The 18,804-nt window shown below is 45.1% G+C and overlaps 2 protein-coding genes across 2 annotated transcripts in view; one reads left to right on the top strand and one right to left on the bottom strand.

Moving 5' to 3' along the window:
- LOC120856649 (olfactory receptor 12-like) overlaps positions 1–18,804 on the bottom strand; it is an 83,613-nt gene that overhangs the window by 575 nt on the left and 64,234 nt on the right. The window lies entirely within an intron of this gene.
- LOC120856650 (olfactory receptor 12-like) lies at positions 14,190–15,128 on the top strand. Its single transcript, XM_040231994.1, has one exon. The coding sequence runs from the start codon at positions 14,190–14,192 to the stop codon at positions 15,126–15,128; it is 939 nt and encodes a 312-aa protein (XP_040087928.1).

The following is an 18,804-nucleotide window of genomic DNA, read 5'->3' as shown; positions in this document are numbered from 1 at the left end:
AGTAAACCTGCCTCTGAGTCGAGCCTGACAAACACCTCCAGGGTGAAGCAGAGAAACCCAGCGCTACTTTCGAGGATCTATTGAATATTTGTGGTGACTGTGTCCTGAATCCTTCCCTTGCAAACTCTCATCACTCAAGCGTGATCTGAGCTCCTGCAGCACCAGCAGTGCCTGATGCTTGTTGGGTTCAGGATCTCAGGCCACTGACTTAATATATCTACTCTCGTTAAGCTCAGACCTGCTGCCCTAACTGACCTTGCCCAGGGCAGTGGAGAGTGGGGGACCTTGTTGTCCAGGATTCAGGCCCCCAGGACTCACCTGTCAGTGATGCTGACTGCGCCCTCCTGAGTGATGACCACACTGAACTGTGATGTCAGGAGGGGCATGGCTCACCCAGGACCCTGTGCTCCCGGGGAGGACGGGACTCCTGACCCAGGTCTCTGCTGATGATAATGATGTGGTCCACCTCTGTCTCCTGTGCAGGGAAGTGAGAGGGAGGAGGGGACACATGGGGGAAGCAGGCTTTGGCTGCAGGAACTCCTGGGTTTTGATAGAAGCAGAGAAGGGGATGGACTCAGTTACCTCACTCTTCACATTATCTGTCCTCTGGGCAACATGTCAGGTTCCTGTACCTTGAGGTCACTCTGCTTGGAAGATGCTCTCTATTTGCAGGTCTGGGACTTGAGGCCTCGAATGGCCAATTAGGTGAGACCTGGGCTTCTGAGTGCACTGGGACTCACAACCCGCTGGGTCCCGGGAGCAGCAATCTTGTGGCCAATCATCCTTTGATGCATCTCAGTCCAGTACAGGGGAGGCAGGAAGACCGAAGTCCATTAGGGAGCCCTGAGTGTGGGTGGGCAAACAGTAGAGAAACACAGACAACTTATATGGAATCTATGGATGTCCTTGGAAAGATCTCCCTGGGCAGCAGGTGGGATCTCCTGCCCCACAGCCCTTTCTCCTCCTCTGCTCCATCCTCATCTGTTGTTGTGAGGAAAAGTGACAGGTGAGGAGTCTGTACCCAGGGCAACAGCACAGCCCTTTCAAAGACACCTATTACCATTATGATCCTTTTTCATGATAAAATTGTCCTGTTTTTGGCTATTTGGATTCTCTTCAAGGCAGCCCTACACTCACTGAATGTAGCTTAAATATATCACATCCATTAATACAAAATATTTTAATCCCAGTGTTTCTTCCAGCCCAGGGTTTCTCATGATGTACTCTGCATATAAGTTAAATAGGCAGGGTGACAATATACAGCCTCGATGTACTCCTTTTCCTATTTGGAACCAGTCTGTTGTTCCATGTTCAGTTCTAACTGTTGCCTCCTGACCTGCATATAGGTTTCTCAAGAGGCAGGTCAGGTTGGTCTGGTATTCCCATCTCTTTCAGAATTTTCCACAGTTTATTGTGATCTACACAGTCAAAGGCTTTGGCATTGTCAATAAAGCAGAAATAGATTTTTTTTTCTGGAACTCTCTTGCTGTTTTGATGATCCAGCGGGTGTTGGCTATTTGATCTCTGGTTCCTCTGCCTTTTCTAAAACCAGCTTGAACATCTGGAGGTTCACGGTTCACATATTGCTGAAGCCTGGCTTGGAGAATTTTGAGCATTACTTTACTAGCGTGTGAGATGAATGCAATTGTGTGGTAGTTTGAGCATTCTTTGGCATTGCCTTTCTTTGGAAGTGGAATGAAAACTGACCTTTTCCAGTCCTGTGGCCACTGCTGAGTTTTCCAAATTTGCTGGCATATTGAGTGCAGCACTTTCACAGCATCCTCTTTCAGGATTTGAAATAGCTCAACTGGAATTCCATCACCTCCACTAGCTTTGTTCGTAGTGATGCTTTCTAAGGCCCACTTGACTTCACATTCCAGGATGTCTGGCTCTAGATAAGTGATCACACCATCTTGATTATCTGGGTCGTGAAGACCTTTTTTGTACAGTTCTGTGTATTCTTGCCACCTCTTCTTAATATCTTCTGCTTCTGTTAGGTCCATACCATTTCTGTCCTTTATGAGCCCATCTTTGCATGAAATGTTCCCTTGGTATCTCTAATTTTCTTGAAGAGATCTCTAGACTTTCCCATTCTGTTGTTTCCCTCTATTTCTTTGGATTGATCACTGAGGATGGCTTTCTTATCTCTTCTTGCTATTCTTTGGAACTCTGCATTCAGATGCTTACATCTTTCCTTTTCTCCTTGGCTTTTCACTTCTCTTCTTTTCACAGCTATTTGTAAGGCCTCCCAGGACAGCCATTTTGCTTTTTTGCATTTCTTTTCCATGGGGATGGTCTTGATCCCTGTCTCCTGTACAATGTCATGAACCTCAGTCCATAGTTCATCAGGCACTCTATCTATCAAATCTAGTCCCTTAAATCTATTTCTCACTTCCACTGTATAATCATCAGGGATTTGACTGAATGGTCTAGTGAAGTGAAGTGAAGTGAAGTGAAGTCACTCCGACTCTTTGTGACCCCATGGACTACATGTAGCGTACCAGGCTCCTCTGTCCATGGGATTTTCCAGGCAATAGTACTGGAGTGGATTGCCATTTCCTTCTCCAGGGGATCTTCCTGACCCAGGGATTGAACCCAGGTCTCCCGCATTGTATACAGACGCTTAACCATCTGGTGGTTTTCCCTATTTTCTTCAAGTTAAGTCTGAATTTGGCAAAAAGGGGCTCATGATCTGAGCCACAATCAGATTCTGGTCTTGATTTTGCTCCCTGTATAGAGCTTCTCCATCTTTGGCTGCATAGAATATAATCAATCTGATTTCGGTGTTGACCATCTGGTGTCCATGTGTAGAGTCTTCTCTTGTGTTTTGGAAGAGGGTGTTTGCTATGACCAGTGCATTTTCTTGGCAAAACTCTATTAGCCTTTGTCCTGCTTCATTCCGTAGTCCAAGGCCAAATTTGCCTGTTACTCCAGGTGTTTCTTGACTTTCTACTTTTGCATTCCAGTCCTCTATAATGAAAAGGACATCTTTTTTGGGTGTTAGTTCTAAAAGGTCTTGTAGGTCTTCATAGAACCTTTCAACTTCAGCTTCTTCAGCATTACTGGTTGGGGCATAGACTTGGATAACTGTGATATTGAATGGTTTGCCTTGGAGACGAACAGAGATCATTCTGTCATTTTTGAGATTGCATCCAAGTACTGCATTTCAGACTCTTGTTGACCATGATGGCTACTCCACTTCTTCTGAGGGATTCCTGCCTGCAGTAGTAGATATAATGGTCATCTGAGTTAAATTCACCCATTCCAGTCCATTTTAGTTCACTGATTCCTAGAATGTCGAACTTTACTCTTGCCATCTCTTGTTTGACCACTTCCAATCTGCCTTGATTCATGGACCTAACATTCCAGGTTCCTCTGCAATATTGCTCTTTACAGCATCAGACCTTGCTTTTATCACCAGTCACATCCACAGCTGAGTATTGTTTTTGTTTTGGCTCCATCCCTTCACTCTTTCTGCAGTTATTTCTCCACTGATCTCCAGTAGCATATTGGGCACCTACTGACCTGGAGAGTTCCTCTTTCAGTATCCTAGCATTTTGCCTTTTCATACTGTTCATGGGGTTCTCAAGGCAAGAATACTGAAGTGGTTTGCCATTCCCTTCTCCAGTGGACCACATTCTGTCAGACCTCTCCACCATGACCTGCTCATCATGGGTGTCCCCACAGGCCATGGCTTAGTTTCACTGAGTTAGACAAGGCTGTGGTCCTAGTGTGATTAGATTGACTAGTTTTCTGTGAGTATGGTTTCAGTGTGTCTGCCCTCCGATGCCCTCTTGCAACACCTACCATCTTACTTGAGTTTCTCTTACCTTGGGTATGGGGTATCTCTTCACGGCTGCTCCAGCAAAGCGCAGCTTCTGCCCCTTACGTTGTACAACGGGTGTCTCGTCACCGCCGCCCCTCCTGACCTTGAACGTGGAGTAGCTCCTCTAGGCCCTATTGCTCAGCTATTAAAAAGAATGCATTTGAATCAGTTCTAATGAGGTGGATGAAACTGAAGCCTATTATACAGAGTGAATAAGTCAGAAAGAAAAACACCAATACAGTACATTAACACATTTTTATGGAATTTAGAAAGATGGTAATGATGACCCTTTTGCTGTATGCAAAAGAGACATTGTAAACAGATGTAAAGAACAGACTTTTGGACTCTCTGGGAGAAGGCGAGGGTGGGATGATTTGAGCAAATAGCATTGAATCTTGTATATTATCATATGCGAACTAAATCGCCAGTCCAGGTTTGATGTATGAAACAGGGCGCTCAGGGCTGGTGCACCCGGATGACCCTGAGGGGCAGGATGGGGAGGGAGGTGGGAGGAGGTTCAGGATGGGGAACACATGTACATCCATGGCTGATTCATGTCAATGTATGGCAAAAATCACTACAATATTGTAAAGTAATCAGCATTCAATTAAAATAAATTTTTTTAAAAAAGAAAAAGAATGGCAATGCACTTCAGTATTCCTGCCTGGAGAATTCCATGGACAGAGGAGCCTGGTGAGCACACTCCAAGGGGTTGCAAAGAGTCAGACACAACTGAGTGATTAAGACACACACATATCCAAATTATAGGTGATATAGGTGATGTTTTACCATATCTCTCTTAACAATAATGCAAGAGAAAAATTGTAGTCATGTTACAATTGATTATACCTATCAACCAAATCGATTCTACTTGACATAGACAGAACAATACATTCAGCAACTGCAGAGTAAATTGCCTTCAGCCCATGGATTCTAGTAGGCTCCATAGTGACCCCTTCCCCTCAATAAATGTCTGCCTGAAAATGCAGAATGTGATCTTAATTGGAAATAGGATCTTTCCAAATGAATTAGTTAGGATGAGGTCATGCTGGATTAGGTGGGCCCTAAATCCACTGACAGATGTTCTTCTGAGAAGAAGAGATGAAACAGAAACACAAGGCACAAGGAAGAAGGGCAAGTAAAAGCTGGGCAGAGGTTGGAGTGATGCATCAACAGGGGCAGGGAAGGAGTGCCAAAGAAGCCAGAGGCTCCAGAAGCCAGGAAAAGTCATGGAAAAGTGTTTGTCTCGAAATTTCAAAAGCAGCAGGCCCTGGAGACAACTTGATTTTGGACATCTATCCCCTAGACCTGCAAGAGAGCAAATCCTGTTGTGAAAAGTCACTGTGTGTTAATCAGTTATGGCAGCCCTGGTCACTGACACAGGAGGGCAGGGTGGCAGTCTGCTTTCACCTGACAAGGTCAGCAGTACACCTTCACTCTCCTGTCTCAGGGCTATGTCACCTCTCCAGCTCTATGTCAGAATGTACTCTGCAGAGATCATGATCCCCTTTTCCAATTCCTCCATATTCTAGTTCAGTTATTTCAATTGTTTTAAACATGATCACACATCACAATTTTTTTGTAGATCTTCTTAAAGACAAGTTTAGATTACTTCCTTTTTTATTTTTTCAGTAATGTGTATTATACAACGGACATTTTTGTCCTCTCTAAAGTTTGATGTGCTCAGTTCCGTTCAATTCAGTCACTCAGTCGTGTCCAACTCTTTGCAACCCAATGAACCGCAGCTCACCAGGCCTCCCTGTTCATCACCAACTCCCAGAGTTTACTCAAACTCACGTCCCTAGAGTCAGTGATGCCATCCAGCCATCTCATCCTCTGTCATCCCCTTCTCCTCCTGCCCCCAATCCCTCCCAGCATCAGAGTCTTTTCCAATGAGTCAACTCTTCACAGGAGGTGGCCAAAGTACTGGAGTTTCAGCTTTAGCATCATTCCTTCCAAAGAAATCCCAGGGTTGATCTCCTTCAGAATGGACTGGTTGGATCTCCTTGCAGTTCAAGGAACTCTCAAGAGTCTTCTCCAACACCACAGTTCAAAAGCATCAATTCTTCGGTGCTCAGCTTTCTTCACACTCCAATTCAAACATCCATACATGACTACTGGAAAAAAACATAGCCTTGACTAGACGGACCTTTGTTGGCAAAGTAATGTCTCTGCTTTTGAATATGCTATCTAGGTTTGTCATAACTTTTCTTCCAAGGAGTAAGCGTCTTTTAATTTCCTGGCTGCAGTCACCATCTGCAGTGATTTTGGAGCCCCCCAAAAATAGAGTCTGATGCTGTTTCCACTGTTTCCCCATCTATTTCCCATGAAGTGATGGGATCGGATGCCATGATCTTCGTTTTCTGAATGTTGAGCTTTAAGCCAACTTTTTCACTCTTCTCTTTCACTTTCATCAAGAAGCTTTTTAGTTCCTCTTCACTTTCTGCCTTAAGTGTGGTGTCATATCCAAATCTGAGGTTACTGATATTTCTCCCGGCAATCTTGATTCCAGCTTGTGTTTCTTCCAGTCCAGCGTTTCTCATGATGTACTCTACATAGAAGTTAAATAACCAGGGTGACAATATACAGCCTTGATGTACTCCTTTTCCTATTTGGAACCAGTCTGTTGTTCCATGTCCAGTTCTGTTGCTTCCTGGCATGCATACAGACTTCTGAAGAGGCAGGTCAGGTGTTCTGGTATTCCCATCTCTTTCAGAATTTTCCACAGTTTATTGTGATCCACACAGTCAAAGGCTTTGGCATTGTCAATAAAGCAGAAATAGATGTTTTTCTGGAACTCTCTTGCTTTTTCCATGATCCAGCAGATGTTGGCAATTTGATCTCTGATTCCTCTGCCTTTTCTAAAACCAGCTTGAACATCTGGAGGTTCATGGTTCACATATTGCTGAAGCCTGGCTTGGAGAATTTTGAGCATTACTTTACTAGCATGTGAGATGAGTGCAATGGCGCGGTAGTTTGAGCATTATTTGGCATTGCCTTTTTCTTTAGGATTGGAATGAAAACTGACCTTTTCCAGTCCTGTGGCCACTGCTGAGTTTTCCAAATTTGCTGGCATATTGAGTGCAGCACTTTCACAGCATCCTCTTTCAGGATTTGAAACAGCTCATCTGGAATTCCATCACCTCTGCTAGCTTTGTCCATAGTGATGCTTTCTAAGGCCCACTTGACTTCACATGCCAGGATGTCTGGCTCTAGATGAGTGATCACACCATTGTGATTATCTGGGTCATGAAGATCCTTTTTGTACAGTTCTTCTGTGTATTCTTGCCACCTCTTCTTAATATCTTCTGCTTCTGTTAGGTCCATACCATTTCTGTCCTTTATTGAGCCCATCTTTGCATGAAATATTCCCTTGATATCTCTAATTTTCTTGAAGAGATCTCTAGTCTTTCCTATTCTGTTCTTTTCCTCTATTTCCTTGCATTGATCACTGAAGAAGGCTTTCTTATCTCTTCTTGCTATTCTTTGGAACTCTGCATTCAGATGCTTATATCTCCTTTTCTCCTTGGCTTTTTGCTTCTCTTCTTTTCACAGCTATTTATAAGGCCTCCCCAGACAGCCATTTTGCTTTTTTGCATTTCTTTTCCATGGGGATGGTTTGATCCCTGTCTCCTGTGCAATGTCATGAACCTCAGTCCATAGCTCATCAGGCACTCTATCTATCAGATCTAGGCCCTTAAATCTATTTCTCACTTCCACTGTATAATCATAAGGGATTTGATTTAGGTCATACCTGAATGGTCTAGCGGTTTTCCCTACTTTCTTCTATCTAAGTCTGAATTTGGTAATAAGGAGTTCATGATCTGAGCCACAGTCAGCTCCTGGTCTTGTTTTTGTTGGCTGTATAGAGCTTCTCCATCTTTGGCTGCAAAGAATATAATCAATCTGATTTCAGTGTTGACCATCTGGTGATGTCCATGTGTAGAGTCTTCTCTTGTGTTGTTGGAAGAGGGTGTTTGCTATGACCAGTGCATTTTCTTGGCAAAACTCTATTAGTCTTTGCCCTGCTTCATTCCACATTCCAAGGGCCAAATTTGCCTGTTACTTCAGGTGTTTCTTGACTTCTTACTTTTGCATTCCAGTCCCCTATAATGAAAAGGACACCTTTTTGGGGTGTTAGTTCTAAAAGGTCTTGTAGGTCTTCATAGAACCGTTCAACTTCAGCATTACTGGTTGGGGCATAGACTTGGATTACTGTGATATTGAATGGTTTGCCTTGGAGACGAACAGAGATCATTCTGTCATTTTTTGAGATTGCATCCAAGTACTGCATTTCAGACTCTTGTTGACCATGATGGCTACTTCATGTCTTCTGAGGGATTCCTGCCCGCAGTAGTAGATATAATGGTCATCTGAGTTAAATTCACCCACTCCAGTCCATTTTAGTTTGCTGATTCCTAGAATATCGACTTTCACTCTTGCCATCTCTTGTTTGACCATTTCCAATATACCTTGATTCACGGACCTGACATTCCAGGTTCCTATACAATAGTGCTCTTTACAGCATCGGACCTTGCTTCTATCACCAGTCACATCCACAGCTGGGTATTGTTTTTGCTTTGGCTCCATCCCTTCATTCTTTCTGGAGTTATTTCTCCACTGATCTCCAGTAGCATATTGGGCACCTACTGACCTGGAGAGTTCCTCTTTTAGTATCCTTGCATTTTGCGTTTCCATACTGTTCATGGGGTTCTCAAGGCAAGAATACTGAAGTAGCTTGCCATTCCCTTCTCCAGTGGACCACATTCTGTCAGACCTCTCCACCATGACCTGCTCATCTTGGGTTGCCCTGCGGGCATGGCTTAGTTTTATTGAGTTAGGCACGCTGTGGTCCTAGTGTGATTAGATTGACTAGTTTTCTGTGAGTATGGTTTTAGTGTGTCTGCTCTCTGATGCCCTCTTGCAACACCTACCATCTTACTTGGGTTTCTCTTACCTTGGGCATGGGGTATCTCTTCACGGCTGCTCTAGCAAAGCACAGCTGCTGCTCCTTAACTTGCAAAGTTGCTCAAAATTCCAGAAAGACATCTATATCTGCTTCATTGACTACATCAAAACTTTTGACTGTGTTGATCACCACAAACTGGAAAATTCTTCAAGAGATGGAAATACCAGAATACTTTACCTGCCTCCTTAGAAATCTGGATGCAGGTCAAGAAGCAACAGTTAGAAACAGACATGGAACAACACACTGATTTCAAATTGGGAAAAGAGTACATCAAGGCTGTATATTGTCTCCTCACTATTTAACTTCTATGCAGAGTAAATCATGCAAAATGCCAGGCTGATGAAGCACAAGCTGGAAAATCAAGGTTGCTGGGAGAAATATGAATAACCTCAGATATGCTGATGATACCACCCTAATGGCAGAAAGTGAAGAACTAAATAGCCTCTTGATGAAAGTTAAAGAGGAGAGTGAAAAAGTTGGCTTAAAACTCAACATCCAGAAAACTAAGATCATGGCATCTCGTCCCATCACTTCTGGCAAATAGATGGGGAAACAGTGGAAACAGTGCATATTTTATTTTGGGGCTCCAAAATCACTGCAGATGGTGACTGCAGCAATGAAATTCAAAGATGCTTGCTCCTTGGAAGAAAAGCTATGACCAACCTAGACAGCATATTAAAAAGCAGAGGCATTATTTTGCCAACAAATGTCCATCTAGTCAAAGCTATGGTTTTTCCAGCAGTCGTGTATGGATGTGAGAGTTGGACTATAATGAAAGCTGAGTGCTGAAGAATTGGTGCTTTTGAACTGTGGTGTTAGAGAAGACTCTTGAGAGTCCCTTGGACTGCAAGGAGATCAAACTAGTTAAATCTACAGGAAATCAGTCCTGAGTATTCATTGCAAGGAATGATGCTAAAGCTGAAACGCCAATACCTTGGCCACCTGATGCAAATAACTGACTCATTAGGAAAGACCCTGATGCTGGGAAAGATTGAAGGCTGGAGAAAAAGTGAATGACAAGGGATGAGATGGTTGGATAGCATCACTGACTCATGGTCATGAGTTTGAGCAATTTTCTGGGAGTTGGTGATATACAGGAAACCTGGTGTGCTGCAGTCCATGGGGTCTCAAAGAGTCAGACACAACTGAGTACTGAACTGAACTGATGCCAAGGAGGTCCATGTGATTGATACTTTGAACCAATTCTATCAGATAACAATATTTCTGCTTGCTTTATCAGTTACAGAGAGAAGCATGATAAAATATCAACCATGTTTTGGAGATTACATTTGTTTTCATTTCTGTCAGTTTTTACATTACATATTTTAAATCTTTGTTAGTTGTATACATATTTATATTTTTCACATTACCCAGTTTGATTGAACATTTGAATTATGAAATGCCCCTTAATGAGCAAAATTTTCTCCTGAGGTCTATTTTGTATTTTGACGATTATTAAGCCACAAAAGCATTGGTTTTCTTGGGATATTCATGATACAAGTTTCTCCAGCTTGCTGGGGTCCAGCCTCAGCAAAGTCCAGGGATATCCTCAGGATGAACGGTGTCTGCGAACGAAAGAATGACATGGGGAGACCAAGCTTCAGTGAGCGAGGCCCGTAAATTTTTTTAAAAGGAGCTTTTATACCCTGACTTGTACATAGAGGAAAATGAAAGATGCAAAGTCATGCAGAGTCAGCTCAAACATTCCAGTAGTTTTGCCCTTATCAAAACCAGGATTTTTTTCGGCATACCTTTCCCATAAACAAGAGTCTTATGTTGTGTACATTATCTTCTGGCCTTGGAGGCCTGTTGACATTTTATGACCCTTTTTTGGTAAAGGTTGATCAACCAGAAAACTTATTTTCCCTTGAAGTGTTTTTTCTTTATACCTCTAATCTGTGTCAGCCTCATAAAGTACTAAACAGTGTTACATTCTCATGGAGCAAAGGTGCAGTGGGTTACAACAACAACGACAAAGAACTTATTAGCTCAAAGGTCTGATGTGGTTAATGCCAAGGCTACTATTTGTTTTTCTTACATTGCAACTATATTAACTAATGCACTCCCAGGCACAAAATGGATAAGGGATATGGAAACCTGGCAGCAAGCATTGGCTCAACAATGAAACCCTTCACCAGTATTATTTTAATAAAACTTTTTCACCCCTCAAAGGGCTCTATATTTTTAGAATGCTTAGGCTTCCCGTGTCATGGCTTGTGAACAATCATATGCATAGTTGCAGGAGTCTGGATAGACCTGCCAAGCAAGCTAGAATGCCAACAGGGGGGTTTGAATTGAAATACTCCTTTCATGCCCAGGAGACTTATCAACTAGAGCCCTAAGTTGGTTTTTTCCAGAGAAAGGTGGTCGGGGATAGCCCCCTGTTAATGTCAGAAGAGTTGGTGAAAGGCATAATATAGTAAACAGTAGACAGACAGATTTTGGTTTGGGGCCGATGCTCGAGCAGGTCCAGGGGGTCCCTCGAGTCCTGATCCGCCTTGCCTGTCAGGTCTCCTCCACATGACCTTGTCATGGGTGGGATCTCCCGTGCTGGCTCCCGGCACCAGCTTTTCACTTGCATACTTTCTCTAATTTAATGTGTGTATGTTCAGTCACTCAGTCATATCTTACTCTTTGTGACAGATGGACTGTAGCCTGAAAGGCTCCTCTGTTCATGGAATCTTCCAGGCAAGAATACTGGAGTGGTGGCCATTTCTTTCTCCAGAGGATCTTCCCAACCCAGGGATGGAACCCACATCTTCTGTGTCTTTGGCAGCAAGCAGATTCTTTACCACTGTGCAACCAGGTTGGCCCCTATATTTTAATAGTAAATATAAATCACGTTTATGCTTTGGTTTGGGACTTCTGTCCAGGATTAAAATATTTTGTTTTAACAGATACTTTTACTCGACTTGCCCTGAGGGAAGTGCCATATTATGACTTAGAGTGGGCTGTGCTGCTCCCACAGACACAGAGTCCTGCACATCACTCTTCATCACACCAACATGCCAGGGTAGAGCAGAGGAAGAGGAAGAGCTGTGGGCCAGGAGGTCACACCTGCAGCCCTAGGGAAGTCATTCCAAGGATGGCCACTGGGTCCCTTTGATTTGCTTCTCATCTGGTGGATCGCAGCACTCCCAGAGGAATTTCAGACTCCCTTACCCCTCTTGTTGTGGGCTGACATGTATCAAAGGAATTTTACCCACAGGACTACTTCTTCCAGGGACTCGGGGTGTTGGGAGTCCCAGCGTACTCAGAGCCGAGGCAGCAATTAATTGGCCACTTGGGGCCTCGAGTCCCAGCCGTGCCAGGTGGAGAGATCCTCCCCAGCAAAAGATCCTAGTGTGCAGGTGCCGCGGATGCTGGCCGGCTCAGAGGACGGGGGGGGGGGTAAGTTCAAAAGATCCTAGTGTGCAGGTGCCGCGGATGCTGGCCGGCTAAGGGGACAGAGAGAGGGGGAGGTAAGTTCAACATGGTCCACTCTGGTTGAACTGTGTTGTGGGACCTCCTGGTACCCAGAACTAGAGGACCTGGACAGACTATCACTGGCATCTCGGGGGCCACCCCTGTCCCCTCCTCAGTCTCACTTCATTGCAAGGAAGGCAGAGCTGAAGAGGGAGAGGGGGCGATTCCTTGTGCCACTGAGAGTACAGGGCTATTTGCACAGGGGTGGGCAGCCAAGGTGGGTAGGGGCCCTTACACTTAGCACCAGCTTCAAACACATATGCGGGAGGATCTTGGGCAACCAAGGTCAGACTATCTGCCTCTGCTCTCATGTGAGAGTTGGGGTCAAATATGCCAGAAAGGAAAGCCTAAATATTCCAAATAGGACAGCCTATTCTTTCATCCACATCCTCTATTGAGAGAGAGACCTGGCTCTCATAGACAACCTTCTAAGAGAACTTCAGTCTCAGAGGGAACGTGAGGGGTCGTCACTCCTCCACAGGCACCACTGACCTCCAGCCTCTGCCTGCACACCCCGACTCCTGGGGAACTCACACTTTCAAAGTCAGATATCTCGGTGATGCTACAGATCTGACCTCTAGAAAACATGAAACTCTATAAAATCAGCTTTCACCCTCTCACTAATCCTCCGCCCCTCCCTCAGAGGCACTGTGGCTCTGTGCTAATGATCCATCCTTCCCACTCCTCCTCTTAAGTTGCATCATATCCTGTTAATTCCTCTGGCCATCACACAACTGGTCCCCATGTTTCATGAGAGTGTGTGGCAGACAAGGGAGGTCTGGGCTGTGACAGGGACAGGAAGCAGCACCCAAAGGGGGACCCAGATGTTGCGGCAGACATGACCATGTTGGTGGCTCCCAATGCTCCAAGCAACCACTACACGGAGTGTGCCGAGGTGCCAGTGGCACGGAAGTAAGGATGGGGGGAGACATGGCACGCCCTGAGTGTGTCACAGCCCCTGTCTGGCAGGGGCTGTCCGCTGCTGCTCTCCGTGGATTATGCCGCATCAGGACATAGCAGGAAAGAACCCTTAGATTCTCAAAGATGCAGAGAGCTCTGCTGATGGTTGCCATGATAGTCAAATCTCAGAGACAATGAAGCTGAGATATCTCTCATGGTCTACAGGGGTGACAGACAAATCACCCACATTAGCCTGGTGAGGACTGGTCCCTGCTCTGGTCCCGGCCTGGCCTAGAGATAGGACCATCACTGGGTTGAGTCAGGATGGCAAAAAGGGCTTTACAATTTCGGAAATTAAAGTAAGGCTAAAATAAGAGGCTTCCCTGGTGGCTCAGAAGTTAAAGCATCTGCCTGCAATGCAGGAGATCTGGGTTAGATCCCTGGGTTGGGAAGATCCCCCAGAGAAGGAATTGGCAACCCACTCCAGTATTCTTGCCTGGAGAATCACATGGACGGAGGAGCCTGGTGGGCTACTGTCCATGGGGTCACAAAGAGTCGGACATGACTGAGTGACTTCACTCACTCACTTAACTCAAAATAAGGAACAGAACATGCAGTATTAGATACTTGAACAAAGTGTAGAAATGGCATGGCTCAGAAGTATCCCCATGGGAGGAAAAATATGTCCTTCGTAAATGACCAGGAGATGCAAGCCGTACTTACACCATAGACACTCAGCTCTGGAGGAGACCTGGACAAACCCTGTGACAACAGCTCAGAGTCTCCCAGAGAGGGAGGGCTCCATGCATGATTATGAAGGCACAAGTCAGTGGAAATGTTTACAATTTCAGGTCAATCTGAGCTCATCTGAAAGGAGAAATGGGCAACGGATAGTGTGTTGGTCCGTGGGCACTGAGGCACAGAAGGGTGTGTGTGACCCGTGGGAGGATCACCATGTGACCTTGACCTGCTCCATCTCACTGTCTCTCTCCTGCTCTTGACTCTGCCCCTGTCACCCAGTTCAGGGAAATGTCACCCTATGGAAATGGAAACTTTTCAGCAATGCCTTTGCAGGAGTTTATACTGGATGGATTTCAGACCCAGGCCCTGCTGTTTGCTCTGTTCCTGGCCCTGTATGTGGTGGCTGTCCTGGGGAACCTCACCATGATGGTGGTCATCACCCTGGATGCCCGTCTGCACTCCCCGATGTACTTCTTCCTCAAGAACCTCTCCTACCTGGACCTGTGCTACTCGTCTGTTATCTACCCCAAAGCCCTGGCCAACTTCTTTTCCTCCTCCAAGGTCATCACCTTTGCAGGCTGTGCCACTCAGTTCTTCTTCTTCTCCATGGTGGGCACCACTGAGGCATTCCTCTTGGCCGTAATGGCCTATGACCGCTTCGTGGCCATCTGCAGCCCCCTGTGCTACCCCATCTCCATGCGCCCCTCAGTGTGTGCCCGCCTGGTGTTGGGCACTTACTGTGGTGGCTGCCTCAACTCCATCCTGCAGACCAGCTTCACATTCAGCCTCCCGTTCTGCAGCTCCAACCACATTGACCACTTCTTCTGTGATGTGCCTCCATTACTCAAGCTTGCCTGTGCTGACACTACCATCAATGAGCTGGTCATGTTTGGCCTTTGTGGCCTCATAATTGTGGGCACCATACTTGTGATCCTCATTTCCTATGGGTACATCACAGTGACCATCCTGAGGATGCGCTCAGGAGAAGGGAGGCACAAGCTCTTCTCCACCTGCGGCTCCCACATGACAGCCGTGTCCATCTATTATGGGACCGTTTTTGTCATGTACGCCCAGCCGGGGGCTGTGGCGTCCATGGAGCAGGGCAAGGTGGTCTCTGTCTTCTACACCCTGGTCATCCCGATGCTCAACCCCCTCATCTACAGCCTGAGAAACAAGGACGTGAAGAATGCCCTGCGGAGACTGGGCCAGAAGCACATAGCCATGTGACAGAGGGTGGCCAGAAGGGGCAGTGTGTCTTGATGTCAGGACAAGATGGCTTCATGGGAGGCACTAGGTTTGGTTGGAGGAATTTTTTCCTTATTCTATCAGTTCATTCTTTCATCCAACATTTCATTAAATCCTTCACATACCATCGGCCACACATTTTGAGTGTGAGATACAAAGTGAATGAGACATTTTCTTTGGCATCAGAAAATTAATATCATCAATGGGGCACAACTCTAATCTTGAACTTTGTAGGTAGAGTGACAAACAGAGAGTCTTTGAGGCATAGTATGTGTCTCAAGTTCAACTCTACCAGTGAAGGTGCATAACTAGACAAAGTCTCTGGCCATTTCCTTCACTTCTTTCCTGAACTGAGTGCAAATGTGTGCTCAGAATTCTTCCCTGGACCACCTAGAAGCAGGGCTTTAGCACACTCAGCCTTGCATCTTCCTTGGTGGAAGCCTGAGATTACTACTGCCAATTAGGAGTTAGGAAGACCAGGTTCCCCCTTAATTCTGCAGTGTGGTTGTTCTTCCACCTTCCCCTCCTGTTCACTGATACTACCACACCAACAAGGCAGCAGGGTGCACCTGTGCCCAGCTCCAGAGGCTCTCAGTGCACCCTGTCCTGGGTTTCTCCCCTCAGACAGCAGCTGGGAACCCCAGGAAGTCAACGTGAATGCCTGATTCACAAAGCTCAACTGACCCTTTACCACACATCCTGGCAGGTGACACCTTCCTGACTACTTATGACCCTGACAAATGGTGCTTTGTCAGCACAGACATCTGTTAATAAGGGTAATGTTCCTGGTGGCTGCAGAAGAAATCAGGGGTTGCTAACAGATGGTGAACTTTCTTGGCAGGGAGCATAAATTGCTAGCCCTGTCCTGCACTCCCCAGGAGCCTGGTCCCTCAGTCTTGACCTGCCCATTCAGAGATCCATCCTTGTGCTCCATGGACCCAACACAGCCTGGACTCAGAGCCCAGAGGCCTCCTCGTGGCGTCTTCCTTCAGTAGCATCATCCACTCCCATGGTCATTACCAGGAACTTGTCCAGTGAACCTGGGAGTGGTCTCTGATCACAGTTCTCCATCTCTTGCTCAGGAGAACTGTGGGGAGGAGCCAACACCCAAGCATCAAATTGCTACTCACCATCACTTATTTCCAGCACACTCCAAGGTATCTTCTGGATTCTTGGCCCCATTTGTCTTCGCTCTGAGCTCTCCAAAATTATTTCTGCCTCTGTAGTATATTACTGTAATCATCAGATACAATATATTTTTTGTTGAGTTCCCCGAATTACCTTTCCATGATATCATGCTTTTCATCCTCTCATGCTGTAATATTGTTCTATCTCCCACCCACTTTCCCCTTGTCCTCCTCATCATCCTCATTCCCCACTCCCTCCCCCTCTACTTCCCCTCCTCCCCCTCCTCTGCCCCCCCCTCCTCCTCCAATGCCGCTGCCTCTCCTTCTTCTCTCTCTCCCTCTCATTTGTCCTGTATCATTCTATGGGGGTTCAAATACATATTCTTTTACCTATATCATCTTACAAGAATATTTTTCAAAAAGGAAATAATAATAATATCTTTCACACTCTCCTAGAGCCAGACATTGTAGAATGTGTAGTCAGGTGGGTCTTAGGAAGCATCACTATAAACAAAGCTAGTGGAAGTGATGGAATTCCAGTTGAGCTATTTCAAATCCTAAAAGATGATGCTGTGAAAGTGCTGCACTCAATATGCCAGCAAGCTTGGAAAACTCAGTGGCCACAGGACTGGCAAAGGTCAGTTTTCATTCCAATCCCCAAAAAAGGCAATGCCAAAGAATGGTCAAGCTACCGCACAATTTCACTCATCTCTCACGCTAGTAAAGTAATGTTTACATGAACTGTGAACTTCCAGATGTTCAAGTGGGTTTTAGAAAAGACAGAGGAATCAGAGATGAAATTGCCAACATCTGCTGGATCATCGAAAAAGCAAGAGAGTTCCATAAAAACATCTATTTCTGCTTTATTGACAATGCCAAAGCCTTTGACTGTGTGGATCACAATAAACTGTGGAAAATTCTGAAAGAGTTGGAAATACCAGACCACCTGACCTGCCTCTTGAGATACCTATATGCAGGTCAGGAAGCAACAGTTACAACTGGACATGGAACAACAGACTGGTTCCAAATAGGAAAAGGAGTACATCAAGGCTGTATATTGTCACCCTGCTTATTTAATTCTGTACATGCTTTGCAATATTCTGCCACTTAATAGGTTCTCAGTCCATATCTAGTGGCTGATTATAATTTGAGTTCAGTGTTAATTAGTCACTGAACTCCAAAATGGAACTTAAATAGTTCTAGTTACATTATTGAGTTAGTGTAGTGCTGGGGTCCAGCCTCAGCAGAGTCCAGGGATACCCTCAGGATGAACGGCGTCGGTGAATGAAAGAATGACACGGGGAGACCAAGCTTCGGTGAGCGAGGCCTGTAACTTTATTTTCAAAAGGGGCTTTTATACCCTGAGTTGTACATAGAGCAAAGTGAAAGATGCAGAGTCATGCAGAATCAGCTTAACATTCCATCAGTTTTAACCTTTATCAAAACCAGTTTTTTTTTTCCTGCATACCATTTCATAAACAAGGGTCTTATGTTTTGTACATTATCTTTTGGCCCGGAGGCCTGTTGACATTTTATGACTCTTTTTTGATAAAGGTTGGTCACCAGAAAACTTATTTTCACTTGAAGTGTTTTTTCTTTATACCTCTAATCTGTGTCAGCCTCAGAAAGTACTAAACAGTGTTACATTCTCATGGAGCAAAGGTGCAGTGGGTTACAACAAAGAAAGAACTTATTAACTCAAGGTCTAATGTTGCTAATGCCACGGCTATCACTTGTTTTTCCTATATTCTAACTATATGCACTCCCAGGCACACAATGGATAAGGGATATGGAAACCTGGCAGCAAGCATTGGCTCAACAATGAAACCCTTCACCAGTATTATTTCAATAAAACTTTTTCACCCCTCGAAGGGCTCTATATTTTTAGAATGCTTAGGCTTCCCGTGTCATGGCTTGTGAACAATCATATGAGCAGCTGCAAGAGTCTAGATAAACCTGCCAAGCAAGCTAGAATGCCAACAGGGGGGTTTGAATTGAAATACTCCTTTCATGCCCAGGAGACTTATCAACTAGAGCCCTAAGTTGATTTTTTCCAGAGAAAGGTGGTCGGGGATAGCCCCCTGTTAAAGTCAGAAGAGTTGGTGAAAGGCATAATATAGTAAACAGTAGACAGACAGATTTTGGTTTGGGGTCGATGCTCGAGCAGGTCCAGGGAGTCCCTCGAGTCTGGATCCGCCTTGCCTGTCAGTCTCCTCCACATGACCTTGTCATGGGTGGGATCTCCCATGCTGGCTCCCGGCAGTGTAGAATAAACATCTTGAACTTCAGGACCATACTGTACTTTAAATTGTTTCTATGCTAACTTTTTTTGGGGTTATAAGTTTCTAATTGTGTTTTAAAAACATTTTTGTTGTACCTGCTTTTAAGTGTACAGTTCAGTAGTGCTCAGCATATTCACCTTCTCGTGTAACAAATCTCCAGAACTTATTTCATCTTTTTTCATCTTGCAAAATTGAACTGCATACCCCTTAGCAGTAATTCCGTATTTCCCCTGCCTCAACCCCTGGCAG

The sequence above is a fragment of the Oryx dammah genome, unplaced genomic scaffold (genome assembly GCF_014754425.2).
Source record: "Oryx dammah isolate SB20612 unplaced genomic scaffold, SCBI_Odam_1.1 HiC_scaffold_28, whole genome shotgun sequence".
NCBI classification, from domain to species: Eukaryota; Metazoa; Chordata; class Mammalia; order Artiodactyla; family Bovidae; genus Oryx; species Oryx dammah.
The sequence above is the reverse complement of the archived record's forward strand: the minus strand, read 5'-3'. Positions and strand labels throughout refer to the sequence as shown.

Bases quoted from the DNA above. Each gene is read 5' to 3' on its own strand.
- LOC120856650 (XM_040231994.1), top strand. From the start codon at position 14,190: ATGTCACCCTATGGAAATGGAAACTTTTCAGCAATGCCTTTGCAGGAG.